This window comes from Camellia sinensis, chromosome 6 (assembly GCF_055761805.1).
Source record: "Camellia sinensis isolate YWXY chromosome 6, ASM5576180v1, whole genome shotgun sequence".
NCBI lineage: Eukaryota > Viridiplantae > Streptophyta > Magnoliopsida > Ericales > Theaceae > Camellia > Camellia sinensis.
The window spans coordinates 90,785,245-90,805,843 of NC_138966.1; the positions used below are offsets into that span (position 1 = coordinate 90,785,245).

The 20,599-nt window shown below is 30.9% G+C and overlaps 2 protein-coding genes across 2 annotated transcripts in view; one reads left to right on the forward strand and one right to left on the reverse strand.

The window, feature by feature from the left end:
• LOC114291138 (uncharacterized) overlaps positions 1 to 20,599 on the reverse strand; it is a 79,809-nt gene that overhangs the window by 52,611 nt on the left and 6,599 nt on the right. The window lies entirely within an intron of this gene.
• On the forward strand, positions 3,169 to 3,808 carry LOC114280349 (splicing factor 3B subunit 6-like protein). The gene has a single exon (XM_028222709.2). The coding sequence runs from the start codon at positions 3,271 to 3,273 to the stop codon at positions 3,643 to 3,645; it is 375 nt and encodes a 124-aa protein (XP_028078510.1). The 5' UTR covers positions 3,169 to 3,270; the 3' UTR covers positions 3,646 to 3,808.

The window sequence follows — 20,599 nt, forward strand, 5'->3', positions numbered from 1 at the left end:
CTCCTAAGAGAGGAATTGTACAACTTAGTTTGTCATCATTAAATCAAAATAATCCTACTAACTACAAAAAAAACATGGCTTCTGCATGAAATCAGCAGCAGCTCACTATTAACCCATATTCCTAGAAAATTATCGATGAAATTACACTACTTTTTTTCATGAGAAGAAGACATAATCAACAAAACAGGCATCCAGAACTACCAATCTAAGAGCTGTACCTTCTGCCAGTCAGGCAGCTGCCTGGACTGGACCATCGGATCTGAAATCCTGACCACCCCCACGCCCACACCCACACCCACACCCACACCCACACCCACACCCACGGCCCCAGCTGCATCCACGCCCACGCCCACGCCCACACCCACGTCCACGGCCTGCAAAGATCCATAGAACTTAATGTTGAAAGTGGAAATATAAATATAATACATGAAAAATGAACCAAAACCAGCTGAATTTGTATTTTTTGTGAACGCAGATTAGCCAAGCAAGATTTTGAGGTATCCGACATTATGAACTGTAGATTCAGCACCTCTGCAGGCTTGTATGCAAATACAATGAAACAAAAAGGCAAACGCTTTTGAATATATCGCTCAGTATCAGTTTATCCCATCAACTAAAAACACTACACTTTGCCACCTTGAATTATCAATTTGCATTAATGTGAACATTCTGTTAAGGATCCATTACATAAATGGATGAAAAATTGTCATATGACATGCACGTGAAATCTTAAATATTGTGATATGCTTAAAATGACCTATTTCTTTTTTTCCTATTTTCTATCTTTTTCTCCTTCCCTGCCCTTTCCTTCTTTCTCCTATCCATGTCAGCAGTCATGGCAGCTGTCGTGAGTAGGAAAAAGAAAAGGGAAAAAAAAGGGGATAAATTGCACTTTTCACCCTCAAACTTTCACTTTGGTCCCTCGTCTTCTAAATGCAACAATTAGGTTAACAAACTTCAACATGTGTGTCAATGTGGTCCTCCAGTCATCCCACTGTTTGAAATTTTAGTAAAAGTTGAATTTGGGTGGAAGTTTTGAGGATGAAAAGTGTAATTTATCATTAAAAAAAAAAAAAAAAACTTAACGCCCTTAAAAATGTGTTCATGTCACTTTCCGTCCATATGTTTAATGATAATTGATAGAAGGACCAAATGGAAAAAGATTTAAAGTCTGATAAGATCAGGTATCAAAGTCAAATTCAGAAGTAAGGTTAAGGGTGAAAAGTGTAATTTCCTCAGAAAAGAAAAATAATCTACAAGATGCACAAAAGTATGCAACTAATTCCAGCTGCAGCTTATAAGAAATTCCACCCTCAATAAGCTCATGAAAAAAAATTACCAAAGTCACTGGAGTGTGGTTATTAAAGTTCTCAACTGCACTATTGTTAATTCACCATCACATTTTCCTTGAGAGAAATATTTGGATGACAAACATATAACGGCCTTGAGCAATTTTTTTGGGTAAATTATATTAACACCCCTGAGATTTATGTTTATTACAATTCCTCTCTCATCTTTTGGAAATTACATCCCTCTCCCTGAGATTTAAAGTTTCATTATAGATTGCTCTCTCAAACAATTTAATTTTTTTAAATACCAATTTTACCCTCACTGGGTAAATTACATTGACATCCCTCACATTTTAGAAATTACAATCCCCCTTCCCAAGGTTTAAAGTAGCATTATCAATTGCCCCCTCGGTTAGTATTAGTTGAAAAAAAAATTCATTGAAAAAAAATTAATTGGAAAAAAAATTAATTGAAAAAAAATTTTGTTAGTCAAATTTTTAAATTTCTGTTTAAAAACCAACGTAAACTCATTTTTTGAATTTATGTTTTTTTCCTCAAATTTACAAATTGATTCAGTCATTTATAAACCAAAAAAATTATCAAACAAATTTTTATGACAATTTTTAAAATTTTTGTAAATATAAATTGAAAACTGAAAACGAAATGATTACCAAATAAGTCTCAGATAGTAAAAATATCGTAAAATTAACAAATAATTAAATAAGTTATTAGCGTAAGAAATGACTTATCAAAAGATTCTTAGGCTATATATGGTTTGATTTTTAGAAATTGATAAAAATGTCGTAAAATTAACAAGTAATTAAATAAGTTATCAACATAAGAAATGACTTATCAAAAGATTCTTAGGCCATATATGTTTGATTTTTAAAATTTTTTTTAAAAAATTAAAAATTAATTTGGTTAAGAAATAAAAAATAAATTTAAAAATAAACCTCAAGGGGTGTCAGTGTAATTTTTATCTTACGTTGGTTTTTAAACAGAAATTTAAAAATTTGACTAACAAAATTTTTTTTCAAATAATTTTTTTCAACTAATACTAACCGATGAGACAATTGGTAATGCTACTTTAAATCTTGAGAAGGAGATTGTAATTTCTAAAATGTAAGGGGTGTCAATGTAATTTACCCAGTGAGGGCAAAATTGATATTTAAAAAAATTAAATTGCTAGAGGAAGCAATCTATAATGAAATTTTAAATCTCAAGAAGGAAGATGTAATTTTCAAAAAGATAAAGAAAAAAATGTAATAAACATAGATGTCAATGTAATTTACCTACTTTTTTTAATCAAATTTAAATTTGAGCAGATTTAAGTACAGGTAACATCTCCAACGGTTCACCTAATTTTTCACCAAATCTAAGTAAAAAAATGATCATTTTCTCAATCTGATACAGAATGTTCCAATGATTGATTTTTATCAAATCTGCTCCAAGGACAACCGGTTGGTCAACCGGCCGGTCGACAGGTAAGGTAAAAAAAAAAATTTTTTTTTTTGAATTGTTTGAACCTATCTATTTGAACTGTTTGAACCTTTTAGTAGACAATCGGCTGATCGACCGATAAGGTAAAAAAAAAAATTTTTTTTTGAATTGTTTGAACCAACTCATTTGAACTGTTTGAACCTTTTAGTGGTCGACCGGTTGGTCAACCGGCCGGGCAACCGGTTCCTCTCCTCCAACGGTCAGGAACAGTAATTTATTAAAATCTGCAGCTTATTCTCAGTTTGATGATTTTTTTATTAAATTCTCATTTTGATATCAATTTGGTAAAACGATTGGAACATCAAAAAATACTTTTTCACTAAAATTTAAATTTAATGTCAAACTTGATTCACCGTTGGAGATGGTCTAACCCAATCATAAAAGATTCAACCACAGGCAATAAGAACCCCTTGCCCAAACCCTAGCCCCTCTTCTCGAATTCTCTCTCACAAAAAAAAACACCAAAACACAGAGAGAAACAATGGCGACGATCAGTCTCCGGAAGGGCAACGCTAGGCTTCCGCCGGAGGTGAACCGGGTTCTCTACGTCCGAAACCTTCCCTTCAACATCTCCAGCGAAGAGATGTACGATATCTTCGGCAAGTACGGCGCCATTCGCCAGATTCGCATCGGCACCAACAAGGACACCAGAGGCACCGCCTTCGTCGTCTACGAGGACATCTACGACGCCAAGACCGCCGTCGATCATCTCTCTGGCTTCAATGTCGCCAATCGATACCTTATCGTGCTCTACTATCAACAGGCCAAGATGAGCAAGAAGTTCGATCAGAAGAAGAAGGAGGACGAGATTACTAAGTTGCAGGAAAAGTATGGGGTCTCTACTAAAGATAAGTAGTGATGATAATAAATAAATTAAAAAAAACGAAACGAACACTTGTTTTCTTTGTTTTTGTTGTGGTTTAATTGATCTTGGTAGATTTGATCTGGAGTATCTATGAGACCTTGTGGAAAATTTATCTGTTTGTTTGTTTGGTTTAAGCTTGTTTTCACAATGTTCATATTTCTCTTCATTTGTGTATTTTTTTTTTTTTTTTAAAGAAATTTTGGCATTTTTGGGGGGGTTGAAGTTCAGAGATTTTGCTCTGTTCAGTGATCTTGCTCTCTCTATCTGATGCTTTGAATTGAAATGCTTGATCTTTTGAGTTGGGATGGTCAGGTCATATATTTTGTTCTTTGATGTGTTGTCTATGGGATCACTTTGTATGAAATACTATAGTTTTGTTAGTTTTGCTGATTAGTTCTATATGAGAGTTGACACTTTCTTATGCTCTGTAATGCCTAATGTTGCAATTAGATCTATCAAAGTCGATCATAGAACATATCCCCCTAATTCAGTGTAGTGGAAGAACTAAATTAGTTTTTTAACATATTGTGACTTCAGAACCTTCATCTTGGAAGGGGGTGTAATAGGGTATATATGCATAATTAGGATCAGTGACTATTGTCAAGAATTATAGTTATAGCTACTATTAGGAAGGGGCATGGCTTCTAATAAAAAAAACCCTTCACTTCATGCTCTGTTTGGATTTAGGATATTGGATTTTTCGGGAAAATAGAGTAAGAAAGGAAAATGAAATTAGTTAAAAATATAATATATTCATCTTTTATGGGTAACTAAATAAAAAGGAAAATGTTTGAGATTCCCAAAAAGCTCTCACAATTTGACCCACAATGATGTGGTACGATAGTTGTCCACATTTGATTTGTTTCACATCCAATGATATAGATCAACTCCCTTGCCATGTCATTATGGGTGAATTTGTGAATCAATGTCTCTAGCACTTCACAAATAAAAAATTGCCTTTTTATTTATTTATTATAAATATATATTCAATTTGTCTTCTCATTTCTCTAATCCAATCAAACAAAAGAACCAAAATCTATTTTCTTTTTCTATCTATTCCATTTTCCTTATCCTCTAAACTTTGCATTAAACTTTGCACTGGGATCTAGCTGCCCAGACAGCTCCCTCTGATGTCCATCCAATTCCTGTTCCCAAATAGAATGATTTTCCTTGCATTAGTTTCCTTTGACAGCGGAACAAACCTTCTGATTGTTCCATCTGCCTTTACTTGGATTTCAACCATGCTTTTAGGGAAGTGGTAAAATCATGGCTGCATATTTTGAAATGAGCAGCCATGATCTATCGATTTATCTCTCTCCATTTACTGTACAAAATCGAGAAGGACCTAGATCCTCTCCTCTTCTCTCACTCTCTCAGTCATCTTAAAGGAAAATTAGAAATCAATTGGGTTAATTCAGTTAGCCACTGCACATTGATTATTTTTCTCTCATTATGGTGGCTGTATTGAAGAGTTTATTTCTTCTTGGGTTGGTTGGTAGGCTTTTAGCCATGTGTTGCTAAATTATAATTGTCTAGTTTGATGTAATTTTTCACATATTTGTAATTAATCTGCTTGGCAAATAAATAAATAAACAAAATTAGAATTTCAACCATTTAAGCTGTTGAGAATTTTTCTTTAACTACACAATTTCCAACTCTGCAGAATTGCTCAAAATTTGGTTCATGATCCATGGGAATATGATATTTGTCTAATTCTTAAATGATAGCGTGAGGAAGAGGAGTCAACAACTGTAAAAATGTAGTTAAAAGAAGCCCTACCACAATCTTGCCTCTGCTCATCGGCTGCTTGTTCTTCTTTATTTTTTTTATAAAATAAAATATTAGTAGCTTAGTAAATTATATTACAACGGAAGGGCTGCAGTCTGTCAGCTACTTATCTACATAAATATTTGATTTTGCTTAATAAAGTTATTTAATTTCTTTTTTCATTTATTTTTTTTATTTTTTTTTCCTTTCCCTTGCTCAATGTAAGAATTTGTGAGGGGAAAGTAAAAAAGAAGAAATTTGTGAATAAAATATAAGGTATTGTTAAAAAAACTCCATTTCTTTTTTGCCTTCTTTATAAATGGACTTCACAAAATCAAAATCCAAACACACTTTAGGTAGAATTGAAATAGGGGGTGGTTCAGTAACATATATTTACAGCCATTGTGTACGGTACTTGGTTGAATTAGACACATGGTTGAGTAGCTGAAGAAACTATTTGGTAGAATAATCCAGAAGAAACTACAGTAATTAGTTTGGGCCATTTCCGGAGCGATTTCCAGTGTGATCTCAGGTCACTTCTAGGGAGTTCTAGAACCACTCCTCACTCATTTTCATCAGATTGTCTCTCTCCGAGGAGGGGGAGTTGCAAAGGTATGATGCACAATGCTCGGGTAATGATAGTGAAGGGAACTTCTTGACAAACTGTTCCTGGTATGTATCTTTGTAATATTTTTTTCGGCAATTTTAGCAATATTTCGTATTATGGCATCCATGTGGTTTTTTTAAGATATCTTCCAGGGAGATTGTCGGTGACCAGGATTGCTTTTGTGCATATAAACCTTGTCTCATAAATTGTGATGAATGTTCATCATATTGAACCTTGATATTTCTTCCGTCTTTGCAACAATCATGTGGCATGCAATTGTGTTGTTTTGAGTGATTGAGTCCTGAACGTGCTATTTTGCTTTTATGATCAAGTAGTGTAGCTGTGCTACATTGTTTTGATATATTGCAACCAAAGTTGTGCTGACATCTGTGCATTTTAAATTATTTTCCATTTGTTGTTAATAAAAAAACATCATTTATTAGATCAAAGAACAGATCAATACAAGAAGTTAGAGTCTGTATGAGAAGCTTGTAAGACAAATAAAAAGGCTGAAATAAGCATACCCATCCTCAGAAGTCAGCCCTCTAAGTCATATTGGTCATCTATATTATAGAATCTATATTATAGAACATAGATAGTTACACCAAATACCCACTCTCGAGGCACAGAGGAGAAAAAGCAAGCTTCTGTGTTCCCCAATGGGTACGGTCACGACTATTTTTTCGAAGTACCTATTATTCATAGATGCTTAGCCAGATTGCAATCCTGAAAATGGGCTTTCATTAAATGGTAAGATTAACCTTTAACTCCCCATCTAAAGATGAAAGAAATTACCTCCGACTGGAAAACTCCTGGTAGATACATAGTCCGAGTTCACAAACAAACCCATTGTGGAAAATAATTCCATTCTTGATTAAGTAAGCAAATCTTGTACCACTAATGCATTCATTGTGAGTTGTCGGATTATAGCCTTATTGATGTCATGAATCTCATTATCTTGTCGAACTAGACTCTTTTGAGCATCACAAACTTGCCCCCGTAGTCCGTTCCTGCAACTATCTAACCCCACCCCCCAGCGCCCGATAGCATTGCTGCCTCGTGGCAGATATGCTTGTCCTACACAAAGACACAACAAAAGAGGCTTGACCTTGTGAATATAAGCCTCTTAAGCACCCTTTCAATGATTAGTTATATTCTACCCAAGGTGTTCATATCATTGGGTATTAGAGACAACCACCATGTCGAGTATGGGATCAAATGCACTTATATGAGTATGAGATTGGATGGGTGCGGCTTTGCTATGTGACTCGCGTAGGAGGCAACTTATAGGTTGGATTAAGATATCTATTTTGAGTTGTTGAATCCTAGTAGGTGAGTGAACCCGCTGGAAGTGAAATGGCTCAATGTTGATACAGTGGGACCGCTGTGGACATTGCCTGCTAAGCATGGTTGAATGTTATGATCCCACTTCTGAATAAAAGAGTTTTGACCTTGTGAATATAAGTTTCTCGGGCACCCTTTCATTATAAGTTGGTTTTCAAGGGTGAATTTTACTCCAGGGTTTGTATCATCCTCTTATTTGAAGATTCATGGAAATCCCTTTGGTGAGACAGTACTTGCATGAAGTACTTGAGAACATAACTCTCCTTTTCATTAAGCAAACACCAACCTAGTTTACTAACAAGTCCTTATTAAAATGATGAAATTAAAAAACCAAAGCCCCCTTTACATTTCAATGTTGTGTAAATCACAACACTAAGCCCTCTTATTGGTGTCGTGATTTACAAAGCCAAGAGAGGTGAACTTACTTTGCATTGTTTTGTATTTTAGGCCCCTTTCTTTATCTTAGAAGAGTATGTTCTTTTAAGATGAGTAAACATTGGGAAAGATAAAAATCCATTTGCATTTGGATGACTGCCATGTTTTCTACATTAGTACAATTAGATGATTAATTTTAAATTCAATCCATGAGATGGATTTTTCCTTGTTTTTAAATGGTTATGCAGCTTAAGTTGACATCCTTGGCAGATATTTTCTCAAAATGATCCCTACAATATGAAGAATTTTTTATCTAATTCAAATTTGATATTTATTGGATTTTTGGTTTGCTAATATATTTTGAATATTCCGACAATAAAAATTATAAGTTGTTGAATTTTTAAAATTCAAATGTTTTAAATGCTATTTAAGCACATATGTCTTGAACTATTTAACTATTTAAAAGCAAAAACATGGGGTGAATTGGGGAAGGTGATGATACGTTAGCTTCTCTTAGTTGTGGCAACCTGTTACAACAATACCACTCATTCTAAAAATATGTAGAAATATAGTGGAACGGATAATGATTGACAACAAAAAATAAAAAATTATGCAAGGTTCACTATAATCTTACAAAAATGCGATCCTTCTCTTTTCTATCACATGCCTTCTTTCTCTAAAGAATGACCCAGGAGCCTTGTGCATCCTGATTCCTAACCTAATTCCAGGACTCAGCAGTTCACTGTCACTTTTGCCATGGATTAAAGATGAGGTGAAAAAATTCCAGGGAAATCACATCCCTCTCCCTTTCTAGATCACCTTAGAAATTTAGTCATTAGATTTCATGTGGTTTTGATAGTTGTCATTGGAGCATAAGTATAGAACTTGTATTTTGGATAACTTATTTTTTAGATTGTTACTTGTGCTGCTTTGTTGTTTTATTCTTATATCACGATCCCATGGGCCTTACTTTTTCCAAATTCTTATTGTTGAAAAAATTTCATTTTAAGTGTGATCTGTAGTTGCTTAACTTGTGGGCACTTGTTGCTATCTCAGGTTAAACCGGACAGAAATCACATTGTAAATTTGTAATGATGAAGCACTTCCATGGTCTTTGGTGAACCCTGTTCAGTTGAGTCCCAAATCACGCCTTATTGATCACCCATTCCTTCTACTATAGTGGTATACTATTACTTTAATTAATTTCTGGTGCGATAGTTTTTATATATGAAAAATATTATGTGAAATTAATACTATTATTAGTAGTTATATATATGAAAAATATTATATAAATTGGTGTTATATATTATGCAAATACTTGATAATTTGTTAGAATATTTTTCAAGCTGGCAATCCACTCAAAATGCAATTTACCGATTTGCTCATCCGTTATTTGGTTTATAATTTTACTCCCAAGCTGCTCGAATTGCACCGCACACATTCCTACTACGGAGAGGAGTAGAGAAAGAATCGAGGGGAAAAAAAAATAGAAAGGTAAAAAGTAATTTGACATAATCCATTAATTTTGTTAAGATCATAATTGTTGGGGGGAGTGTGTCTAATTATGCTAAAACTATTGAATTAATTATCAACTTTTTAAATTTTAAGATAATTCTCAATATAATTTATCATAACTTAAAATTATATGGTGCTTACAAAGTCATAGTAAAAGGTCTATTTTAGTATCGCTTTTAAATTTTTTATCTTCATTGTTCATATTTTTATAAACAAAAATAATGAAAGGTTGGAATATATTTGTCGTTTTTCATTTTTGTGCTGAAGCAAGTGCATCCCAAAATGGAGGTGTTTTAAAAAAAAAAATTCAAGAATAGATTTCGACAATAGTTCATCAATTAAATTTTGTGTATCAATTTCTGTTTTTTTTTTTGTATTTTCAAAAACAGAAAACGAAAACCATATCCAACACATATTTGTACACTTGGTTGTATCTTATTGCTACTTAAATGGAAACATTTTTCATTTTCTTCAAAAGGGTCTAAATTTTAGCCAAATAAAGTCGCAGGTAGGGATGTGATAATGGCTCGGCCTGGCCCATCTGGCTTTGGGCTCAGGCCGGCCCAAGCAGACCTCGCGGATTTCCTTATTTTTAACAGGTCGGGCTGGCCTATGGGCCAAAAATGATGTCCAGCCCAAGCCCAATCTCATTCATAATAGGGCCTAGGGCTTGGATCGCAGGCCGAGCCTAGTCGGGCCCTCTTTTTTTTTAATTAGGAATAAAAAATATTAAAAAAAAAATTATACTAGAGTATTTTAGTTAAGATGAATGTGATATTTTGTTTGGTTATGTTTCATGGTGATATTTAAATTTAATTTTGTATGACTTATATTTTTTTAATTATGAACTTATAACTAAAAAAATATGTAATTATGTAATTTTTTTATTTTGAAATGAATAATTTTATATATATGAAAATGAAACTTTTAATATTACAATATTAAATTATTTATATAACATTTATTGAATGAATAATTTTTATTTCAAAATGAAATAAAATATTACAAAAATTGATATTATTAAAGAAAATAGGTGTAGATTATTGATGATAATAGAGTAATTGCATCACTATAGGTCACGTACATCCCAACTAAGTTGGCACCTACTAATCATTTGCATTATACTCCACCTCAATAATCTAATACAAAAATAAAAAATAAAATGAAATGAAATAGTAAAAAATAAATTGTTGATCAATTATCGAAGGAAACAAACATTTTAGTCGCGTTGCTCGAGGATATGACATCCAAATCATTTTGAATTCGCTCCTTTTTATTATAATTTTGTTTTCTTGTAAGCGCATGCATATGATCTCTAGATATCATCAGTACCTCAACCATTTGGAATGAAAGCCTGCTTCAGTAATCACTCTACACCCGTCCACCTGCACTAAAAGCTATTTCCGAAGCAACTGTAGAAATAAGAATGGTTAGTATATCACGGGCCATCTGTGAAACCACAGGCCACATAGTTTCATTTTGTTTCCACCACTCCAAAATGTCAAAATCATCGGAATCATCCACTGACAGGCTTTCCAAATAACGTTATAGTTTAGAACTACTTACACTTGTATGTTGAGATATTTTCTACTTTTTATTACTGAAAAAATATTTAATCTCCCACCTCGAGATGAGACTGCTAGTGTAGTGTGTGTAGGTGTATTTACAGATGCAGCTGCCCTGTATTCTTCAAATGATCTGTTGCATATTTGCATAATAGGGACAAATTGTGTTTGATCAACGAAAAAACGCTCTAAAATTTTTTGTAAACCAATTTCTTTACACCTAAGATCAATTATTATGGCTAAACCTAATAGATGAGGCAAATGATCAAAATATTTATCAAATTTTACTTTCATTGAAGTAATAATTGTTACATAATATTCATTATTCATATATTTTACGAAAATTTTAATTATTTCTGCTAGCATATGTAAAACAAATGGTGAAGTAGGATTATATATATAAGAAAAAAATCTTTATACAAGGCTACTTGGCGCAATTAAGTTCTGTGAGAGTCAGTACTCCTATTGATGTTGTTGCAAAAAATAAATCTATTACTCTTCTTTGTTTACAAATTATTTTTAACATATTATATGTTGAATTACACATACTATCTATTTCTAAAATTAATTTTCTAAATGGCATATTTTCTCGTTGACAAATTCTTTTTATATTTCGAAATTCGATTACTAGAAGACATAATAGTAATAACTGCATTTTTTATTACAAGTATAGAAGTCTCGTATACATGCATAGCTTCTTTAATAATCAAATTAAAAATATGGGTATAATAACGAACATGAAATAAATCACCATCAACAAGTAATTGTAAAGTTGATTTTAAATAGGTTACAGTTTGATTATAATATATTGCATTATCTAAATTAATCGTAAATATTTTATTTTGTAAAGCCCACTCGTATAATACATTTCTTATTTTTACACCTAACGAATAACCAGTGTATGGAAGTTCAACTAATTTAAATAAAATAATTCTTTTATTTAATTTCCAATCATTATCAATAAATGTGCAGTGATACATTGATATTCAAAACCATTATTTGACCACAGATTAGATGTTAAACAAACTCTTCCATTCAAAATTTTAAAGATGTCAAATAATTCACTTTTAGCATCCTCAAATTTCTTTAAAGAATAAAGCTTTGGACCCCCAGTGGGGTACTGGGGGTCCCTTCCCATTGGTCCAAAATTTTTTTTTTTTTTTTTTTTTTTTTTGAGTTTCCAACCACCCCAGGCCGACACGTGGCATTGGGGGGTCATCCCAACTGGGGGTCTGTAGCATTACTGTTCTTTAAAATCCTATTTCTAATAGTATTTCTTGAAAAATTTTGATATTGCGATGCAAAATTTTTGTGAATAATTTCGGTAAAATTGGGACATTCACTAGTGTTAAAAGGTTGTTCTTTTTTAATAATATAATCAATTACAGAATTTTGAGCACGTATATGATCATATGAAAATGTTTGCAAATTACCAGTTGATGAAGCCCCTAATTGCATTTGACTTCGAATATGAGGTTGTTGACTTTGTAAATATTTGTTAGCATGTCTTTTTAGATGATTAGTATCCGATGTAGCACTAAGTAAATGTGCATAATATTTACATTTCGCTTTAAATGTAATTGTACCATTAGATATTATTTCAAAATGTTCCCAAACACTACTACTTCTGCTCATAGATGATGATCCAATTGTTGGAAAAGAGATATTAAAAAAAGAATCAACAGATTCATGTTGTGTAATAGATGTATCAACATCGACATAAACATTAGGAATATTAGGATCTATAGTAATGTAAGTAAAATAATATATAAGAATTAACAATTAATTTAAATAATATGTAAATACAGTGAGTAAAAAATAATAATTAATATATGTACACAAATAATTAATGAAAAAAATAAGTAGCTAATAAATTTAATTAAATTAATTAATGTTACCGACTGACGAATGCGATACAGAAATTAGTTTCTTCTGATAAAAGTTTCTTGTTGCACTATTGCAATTGTCACTTGGGGAATGACAATTCAAAATTAATTGAGAGTTGAGAAAGATTAAGAGTTTAAGAGAGATTGAGAGAGTTTAAGAGAGAGATAATAACATTTGTGAGATTTATTTTGAAAAATGAAGGATATTTACAGTAGTTTTAAAGAGTGAAATAAATTTATAAACATATACATATATATATATATATATATATTATCTTTTGAATTATGACCGTTTGAAAATTTATCACCGTTGGAATGTCTCTACTAATTTATGACTTTTTTTATTTTTTTATTCAACGAATGAAGAAGAGTGTGAGTTGAGTAATTGATGAGATGCAACCGACAGAGTAGGCTAGTAAGGATGAGTCCAGATCCCCTCCTTGAGCCCCTCCTTCATTTCCTCCTTGCAGGGGCCTTCGGGTCCACTTTGAAGCCCAGTTTTGATAATCCGAACCGTTCATATTTTTAGATTTATTCAGTATAGTATACCTGTAAAAAATCAAGTTGATCGGATATCAGAAAGTATCCGTTCAGAAAATTGGGACTACAAACTATTTTTTAATAAACAGTTTTCCGAACACATACTTTTTGATATTCGATCAACTTGATTTTTTACAGGTATGATATACTGAATAAATCTAAAAATATGAACGGTTCGGATTATCAAAACTGGGCCTCAAAGTAGACCCGAAGGCCCATGCAAGGAGGGAATGAAGGAGGGGGCTCAAGGGGAGGATCCCAATTCAGTAAGGATGGGCAGCGGCAGGCGCAGGCTCTTCTTCTTCAATGAATCAATGTCATTTCAATTGCCCAATGGGTCCCACACTCCATGTCTCTCTCTCTCTCTCAACCTCCCTTCTACTTGTTCCTATCCTGTGATGATGGCTGCCAGAGTTTGATTTTAATTTAATAAATTATTATTATTTTTTGTTTTATTTTTAAATTATTAATGTTATTTATTTAATTATAATTTTTTTATTTTAGTTGTTGTAATTCAATTAGAGATAACTGTACAAATTATTAACTATTAACTATTAACTATTATGTTATTTTGTTTTTGTTTTTTTGTTTTTTTTTTTTACAAGATCAATCTTTTATTTATTTTATTTGTTTATATTTTTTATTATTTTTCTAATTATTTAACCGTTGCAAGTTGTTTTTTATTTTTATTTTTTGAAATTTGATCATTGGTAAAGAGAGGGTCAGGCTGCCCACAGGGCCTGGAATTTTTTTGGCCAGGCTGGGCTAATGAGCTGGGTTGGGCCAAAAATGGAAGGCCCCAGGCCCAGGCCCAGGCCCAAGGTACTAGGTTTGGTTTGGGCCTGTGCCTAACCGGGTTGGGCCCACATCAAGCCTCGATCGGGTTTCGGTCTGCCTACGGGTCTCGGGCCATTTTTACACCCCTAATTGCAGGTCATACACTTTCCAGCAATTAATGCTGTGCAAGTTTGCAAGCAAATTGAATAACTAATGGGGTTGGTTTCTATGGATACGGGGTCACTACTGTGAACTCTATGGATACGGGGTCACTGTTGTGAACTCCCTTGCTGTGTCTAAAACGGCACAGTTTCACCCTTTTTTTTTTTTTTCCAGATCATTTTCTCACTATGTTTTTTAGCATGATAAATTACACTTTGCCCCTGTATTTGGTCACTTTTTTACTTTAATTCTTACAATTAATTTTTTTATTTTGATCTTTTATGTTTCAGATTTTTTTTTAATTTATTTCTAAAGCTAATTTCATTTAAAAATTAGACAAAAAATAAGATATTAACAGTCACAAATTTTTTTTTTTTGTCATGTGATTGTTAATATCTTATTTTTTGTCTAATTTTTAATAGAAATTAGCTTTAGAAGTAAACTGAAAAAAATCTAAAACATAAAAGATCAAAATAAAAAAAAAATTAAGAATTAAAGTAAAAAATTGACCAAATATAGGGGCAAAGTGTAATTTATTATGCCAAAAAACATAGTGAGAACATGATTTGAAAAGAAAAAAAAAAAAAACCTAAGCATTCAAAAAAAAAAAAAAAAGGGTGAAACTGTGTCGTTTTAGGCACGGCAGGAGGCACGACAAAGGGGTTCATAGCAGTGACCCCATATCCGGTTTCTATTGAGGTGAATATTTGATAATTTATTTGAAATTCTTAATATTAGTCATGGTGATTTTGTGTCAGTTCATTTGGATTGTTTTTAATTACTTTTTGTAATAATTGTCAAATATTGTCCTTTTAATGCCCATTTATATTAAACAACGTTGAAAATAAAATTAAAAATTAAAAAAAAAATCATTATTCAAAAAGTCTATAAAAGTTGGTTTTTTTTGTCTTTACCAATATTTTCCCACCATTTTAAAAATAAAATAAAATAGAATCTTCTATTCTAAGTAGACTTTAAAAAGTAATATATTTTAACTAAAAAAAAAAAATAATAATAATAATAATTTAAAGACAAACATAAACTTTAAAAAATCACAACTTTTATGCTGGATACATTGAATAACTCGATTTATGTGTTTCCTTTCAAAAACCTTCAGGTAAATTACACTGACTTCCCTGAGATGTAGAGAAAATATAATAAGTTTTACAGTTTTAACATAATTATATTGAGTTTTCTCAAGGTTTTAATTCACATAATACTTAACCTCATTTTTGTCAATAATTCATTAGTCTTATGGATGAAAATTTGATATTGTCATCTCATTTATATTGAAATATTTTTATTTTCTTTTTGTTTTTACATTTTTTACATTAGTTTTAATCACTTTTACTTTACTAAAAGAAAGGTTAGAGTAATTATATTAAAATTGTAGTGCTACTGTATTTTTTTCCAACCTCAAGGGAGGTTAGTGCAATTTACCTAAGAAATAATAATAAATTGGATCTGGCTTCCTTCCAGTTTATGATATGGATTAGAGAACAAGAAGGTGTTGTTTGGGCCTATGGGCCTTACTACGGGTTCCATTTCGATGATCCAAACTAATTATTTTGTTGGACTCTTCGTGTATATCATTTACAAAAAAAAATAAAAAAATAAAAAATTAATCGATTCGATAATCGTAGTCTATTTTCAAAAATAAATTTTGAAAACTCAACAAAATAGAGCTGTGGTTTTTCCTATTCAAATATTTACATGTGCACAAAAACATATTCGGATAAATAATATATGTTAAGATTAACTCTTGTATGGTGAAATACACATCTTAAATAATTTTTAACCATAAATTAAATATTCTGAATATATATTTTTTGTGTAACAATTGTCTATATATAGGTAGCACGAGTAATTCTATTTCTACACATCATTTGCTCTCTATTCACACACTAATAAATTAGATTTTTATTACAATTTTACCATTAAACAAAATGACCACTATAGACATCAATACACAACAAATCTTAAAACTAAAGTTTCTCTGTACACATCTTTGGGAACAAAAATTCTCAATGCACATCTTTTGAAGAAAAGAAAAAAAAATCCACGCTAAGGCCGACATTGTTCTTCTATTGTTTTTCATTCTCACCATTGTTACGCTTTATTTTACTCCCATCATTCTTGATTTGTGTGATGAAAGATTTACAAAACCATAAAAGTTTAAATTTAGAGAAGTAAATGTCTTTACAGCCAATGCAACAGTGAAAATGTGATTTTTTACGTGTCGAAGTGGTTTTTTTTTTTTTTTGGCGACTGTATGAGCACGAAATAATTCTTCTCGTATGATCCTGCTGATTAAGTTTGCACTCCTCTAAATAACGTTGCTTTGCCAGCTGAAAACACAAACGTAAGCTAATCGGCGGGTGTGTACCGGAAACCCCTCCGATGCCTAAGTCAGCAACTAGACAATAGACAATAAGCTCTGTATATTCTAGAGTAAGAATTAGGATACCTATACATAGGTCTGGTCATGAGCTTTTATAGGCTTTACTTGGCATAATCCTAGTAGGATTCCAACTCTCCTTATAAGAGTCTTTCTAGGAATCACACACCCTACTCACTACCAACCAAGTGAGATGGTTTGCACAATCCTAGTAGGACTTTACTCTCCTTAGCAGAGTCCTCATAGGAGTCATACTCTTACTCACTACCAACCAAGTGAGATGGTTTTGTATAATCCTAGTAGGCCTCTACTCTCCTTAGCAGAGTCCTTCTAGGAGTCTCAAGCCCAAGGATAATGATTATCCCTAAAACACCCTCATCACTGCAAGCCAAGTGAGATGGCTAAACCTTTACCTCGGCTGACATTACGGTCAACCGTGCTCATATAGCTCGATGATACTCTAACCACCACTGTCAGTCTTGACTCTAAGATGACGTCTTGTAGAGCTATCCTTTAGCTTGGTTCTCCCTCCACTGATACCTCGGTCCAGGATAGCTAGGTCAGGTCACTGGTAGCCCATCCCTGACCGACCCGATGTTTAGATGATCAAGGACCGTGCTACATGAATAATTACCTCGGCCCATAGTTCAGCCCAAACCCAAAATCTGAGATGTCTTCTTGGTCTTACACTGAGCTACACCAGCCCTTATCTCGGCCCATTGCGCAGCCCAACTCCCAAAGAAGACTCTTCTTAGCTCGGCCCAATTTGTTTACAAATTACCCTCTCAGCGACAATTGCTATTATTTTGTAAATTCAACTTCCATAGGATTGCGAGAAAAAAAAAAAAATCAATGATGAAAACTTTTCATATGATTTGTTTTAAGATTTTTTTGATCACAATGAAAACTTATTATCATCGTTGATCGCGAATCAAAAAAAAAAAAAAAAATCATCAACTTTCGTCAATCTTTTCATTATTTCATCACTGATTGGCTCTAAAGAACTGCTGAAAATGTGTTGGTGGATTGTTGGATATGTCGGAAATGCGTGTGAATGTGTTTTGTGTGGTGTGTGTTTAAATTATGAGCTAGGGATATATTTAAAACATTTGATGTGTGGAATGAGAAAAACATAATGTAACTAAATTAATAAGTGTGTGAACTAAGAAATAATGTACACAAAGTGTAAATGATGTGTGAAAATAGAATTACCCGGATAACACTGCTCTATTTATGAGGTGAAAAGGTCAATTAAGGCCCTGTGATATTGACATTATCAGCTGCAATTTTTTATTGCTTATTTATTTACTATTACTATTTTTTTTTTCCTCTTTGGTTATAATTTATGTGTAGAATTGTAATTTAAGTATGAAGTTGTGAATTGAGTTTTGAATTTTTTTTTATTGGATTATAAGTTTTGAAATTTTTTTTTAAAAGAGTTTTTGAATTTTGAATTTTGAAAAGAGTTTTGAGTTTTATTTTATATTATGAAATTTTTTGAATATTTAAAAAAATAAATTTCAAAAATTTCAAAATACAACTCAAAATTCTTTTCAAAATTCATAACTAAATAAATTTTCTCTTTTCAAAAATCAACTTAAAATTCAAAACTCAAAATACGACTCTATACTCAAATTATGATTTTAAAAAACAAAATAAAAAATAATTTTTTGATTTTTTTTTTTTCAAATACAGCTTTGAAAAGAGTTTGATTTTAAGTTTTGAAAACAGTTTTAAATTATGGGGTTGTTTGAGATGACCTAAATAAGTGCACTTTTTGTCTTTTTATGAAAAGATGTGCAGAAAAGTAGAGAGGTGATGTGATGGAAAAAAGATAAAAAGATAAAAAGTGCGTACTTAGGGGTTGTTTGGGGTGTCCTAAATAAGTGTACTTTTTGTATTTTTGGACTAAAAAGTTGAAGGAAAAAATATGAATGTTTGGGTTAACTTTTTGACTTTTTATGAAAAAATGTATAATAAAAAATTATAAAAATTGGTTTGTAGAGGAAAATTAGAACTGGGAGTTGTGCAGCCGTAATTGTTGACTTTTGGTAAATAGTATTAACTTATTAACTTTTTGAGTAATTTTTTGACTTTTTGACTTTTCTCAAACTTCTCAAACTTAGCCTATATGTTTGGTTATAATTTTTAAAAGCAAACAATATAAGCAAATAACAAAAACATAATTGGTGGGGCACATACTAAGGTGATATTTCCGGAACGCTTGATGATTTTTGCCATTGAATTCATCTGGAAAGAACTTTTTTGTCTGATATTTTGATTTTTTAAGTAATTTAATCTGATTAAGTTAACTCTGTTTGATAATTTTATTAACTTATTTAATCTATTCTATTAGCTTTTTAACGTAAAGTGACTCACATGCCAAACGACATTGACATCACTATTTATTATTATTATCATTCATTTGCTTGAACCCAACCCCAAGGGGCATTTCCCTAAATAAGCTAAAATCGTAAATCAATTCCCAAATTAAGTCTAGTTTTCAAAGAATTCCCAAAATAAGTTAATTCGCGGTTCACAATCGTGATTTCAACATATTCCGCCTGTTTCGCGTGAAAGTTGGGAAATCTTAAATTCGTGGTTACGAAAAGCGATTTTGATTAATAAATCGCGGTTACAAAACGCGATTTTAATTAATTTTTTTTTTCTTTTGAACTCGCTGTTACAAACCACGATTTCATCCAAAAAAAAATTGTTCTGAATTCGCTATTTGTAACCACGCTTTTAGGAAATTTTTTTTTTGTGAACTCGTGGTTTGTAACCACGAGTTTAGAGCTGCCAAGTAACACATCACTCACACTCTACACATCACTCACACTCAATATATATATGTATATATATATATATATATTTTAATATATATTTATAATTTAATATATATATATATATATATAAATTTTATTTCATAAAATTGAAACTCATATAAAATAATTATTTTTTTATTTTAATTCTTATTTTTTTTTTAATTTTACTGTTCAGGGATAAAATTTATTTTTTTTGATTTTTGGGTTTAAGGTTTAATTCTTAAAATTTATTTATTTTTATTTTAGGGTTTAGGATTTATAAAAAAAATAAATTTTAAGAATTAAATTCTAAATTCTAAACCCTAAATTCTAATTGAAAAAAAAAATTAAACCTTAAAAAAGTATAATTAATTAAAAAAGTAATTAAAAAAATTAATTAAAAAATTTTAAAAAAATTAATTAAAAAAATTAAAAAAATTTATGACAGTGGGATCACACATAATTTATGACAGTGGGATCACACATATAAATTTTTTTAATTATTTTTTTTTTAATTTTTTTAATTAATTTTTTAAATTATTTTTCAATAAGTATAATTATTTTTTTAATTAATTTTTTTCAATTATAATATGTGTGATCCCACTGTCATAAATAATAAGTATAAATATAAATATTTTAGATTTGAACAAACATATTTTTAGTTTATGTTTTAAATTTTTTTTAAACATTTTGTTCAAACCAAATACGTTTGTAATTTATGTTTTTCTAAAAATAAACAGAAACCAGTTTATAAAATTTTTGTAAACATAAACCAAAAACGTAAATATTACCAACGCTACCTTAGTGTATAGGGATAAAATTTATTTATTTTTTATTTTAAGGTTTAGGGTTTAATTCTTAAAATTTATTTATTTTTATTTTAGAGTTTAGAATTTAGGGTTTAGAATTTAGAATTTAATTCTTAAAATTTATTTTTTTTATAATTCCTAAACCCTAAAATAAAAATAAATAAATTTTAAGAGTTAAACCTTAAACCCAAAAATAAAAAAAAATAAATTTTATCCCTGAACAGTAAAATTAAAAAAAAAAATTAAGAATTAAAATAAATAAATAATTATTTTATATTAGTTTCAATTTTATGAAATAAAATTTATATATATATATATATATTAAATTATAAATATATATTAAAAAATATATATATACATATATATTGAGTGTGAGTGATGTGATACTTGGCAGTT

What these genes read in the sequence shown, in the direction of transcription:
- LOC114280349 (XM_028222709.2), top strand. Translation starts at nt 3,271, where the DNA reads ATGGCGACGATCAGTCTCCGGAAGGGCAACGCTAGGCTTCCGCCGGAG.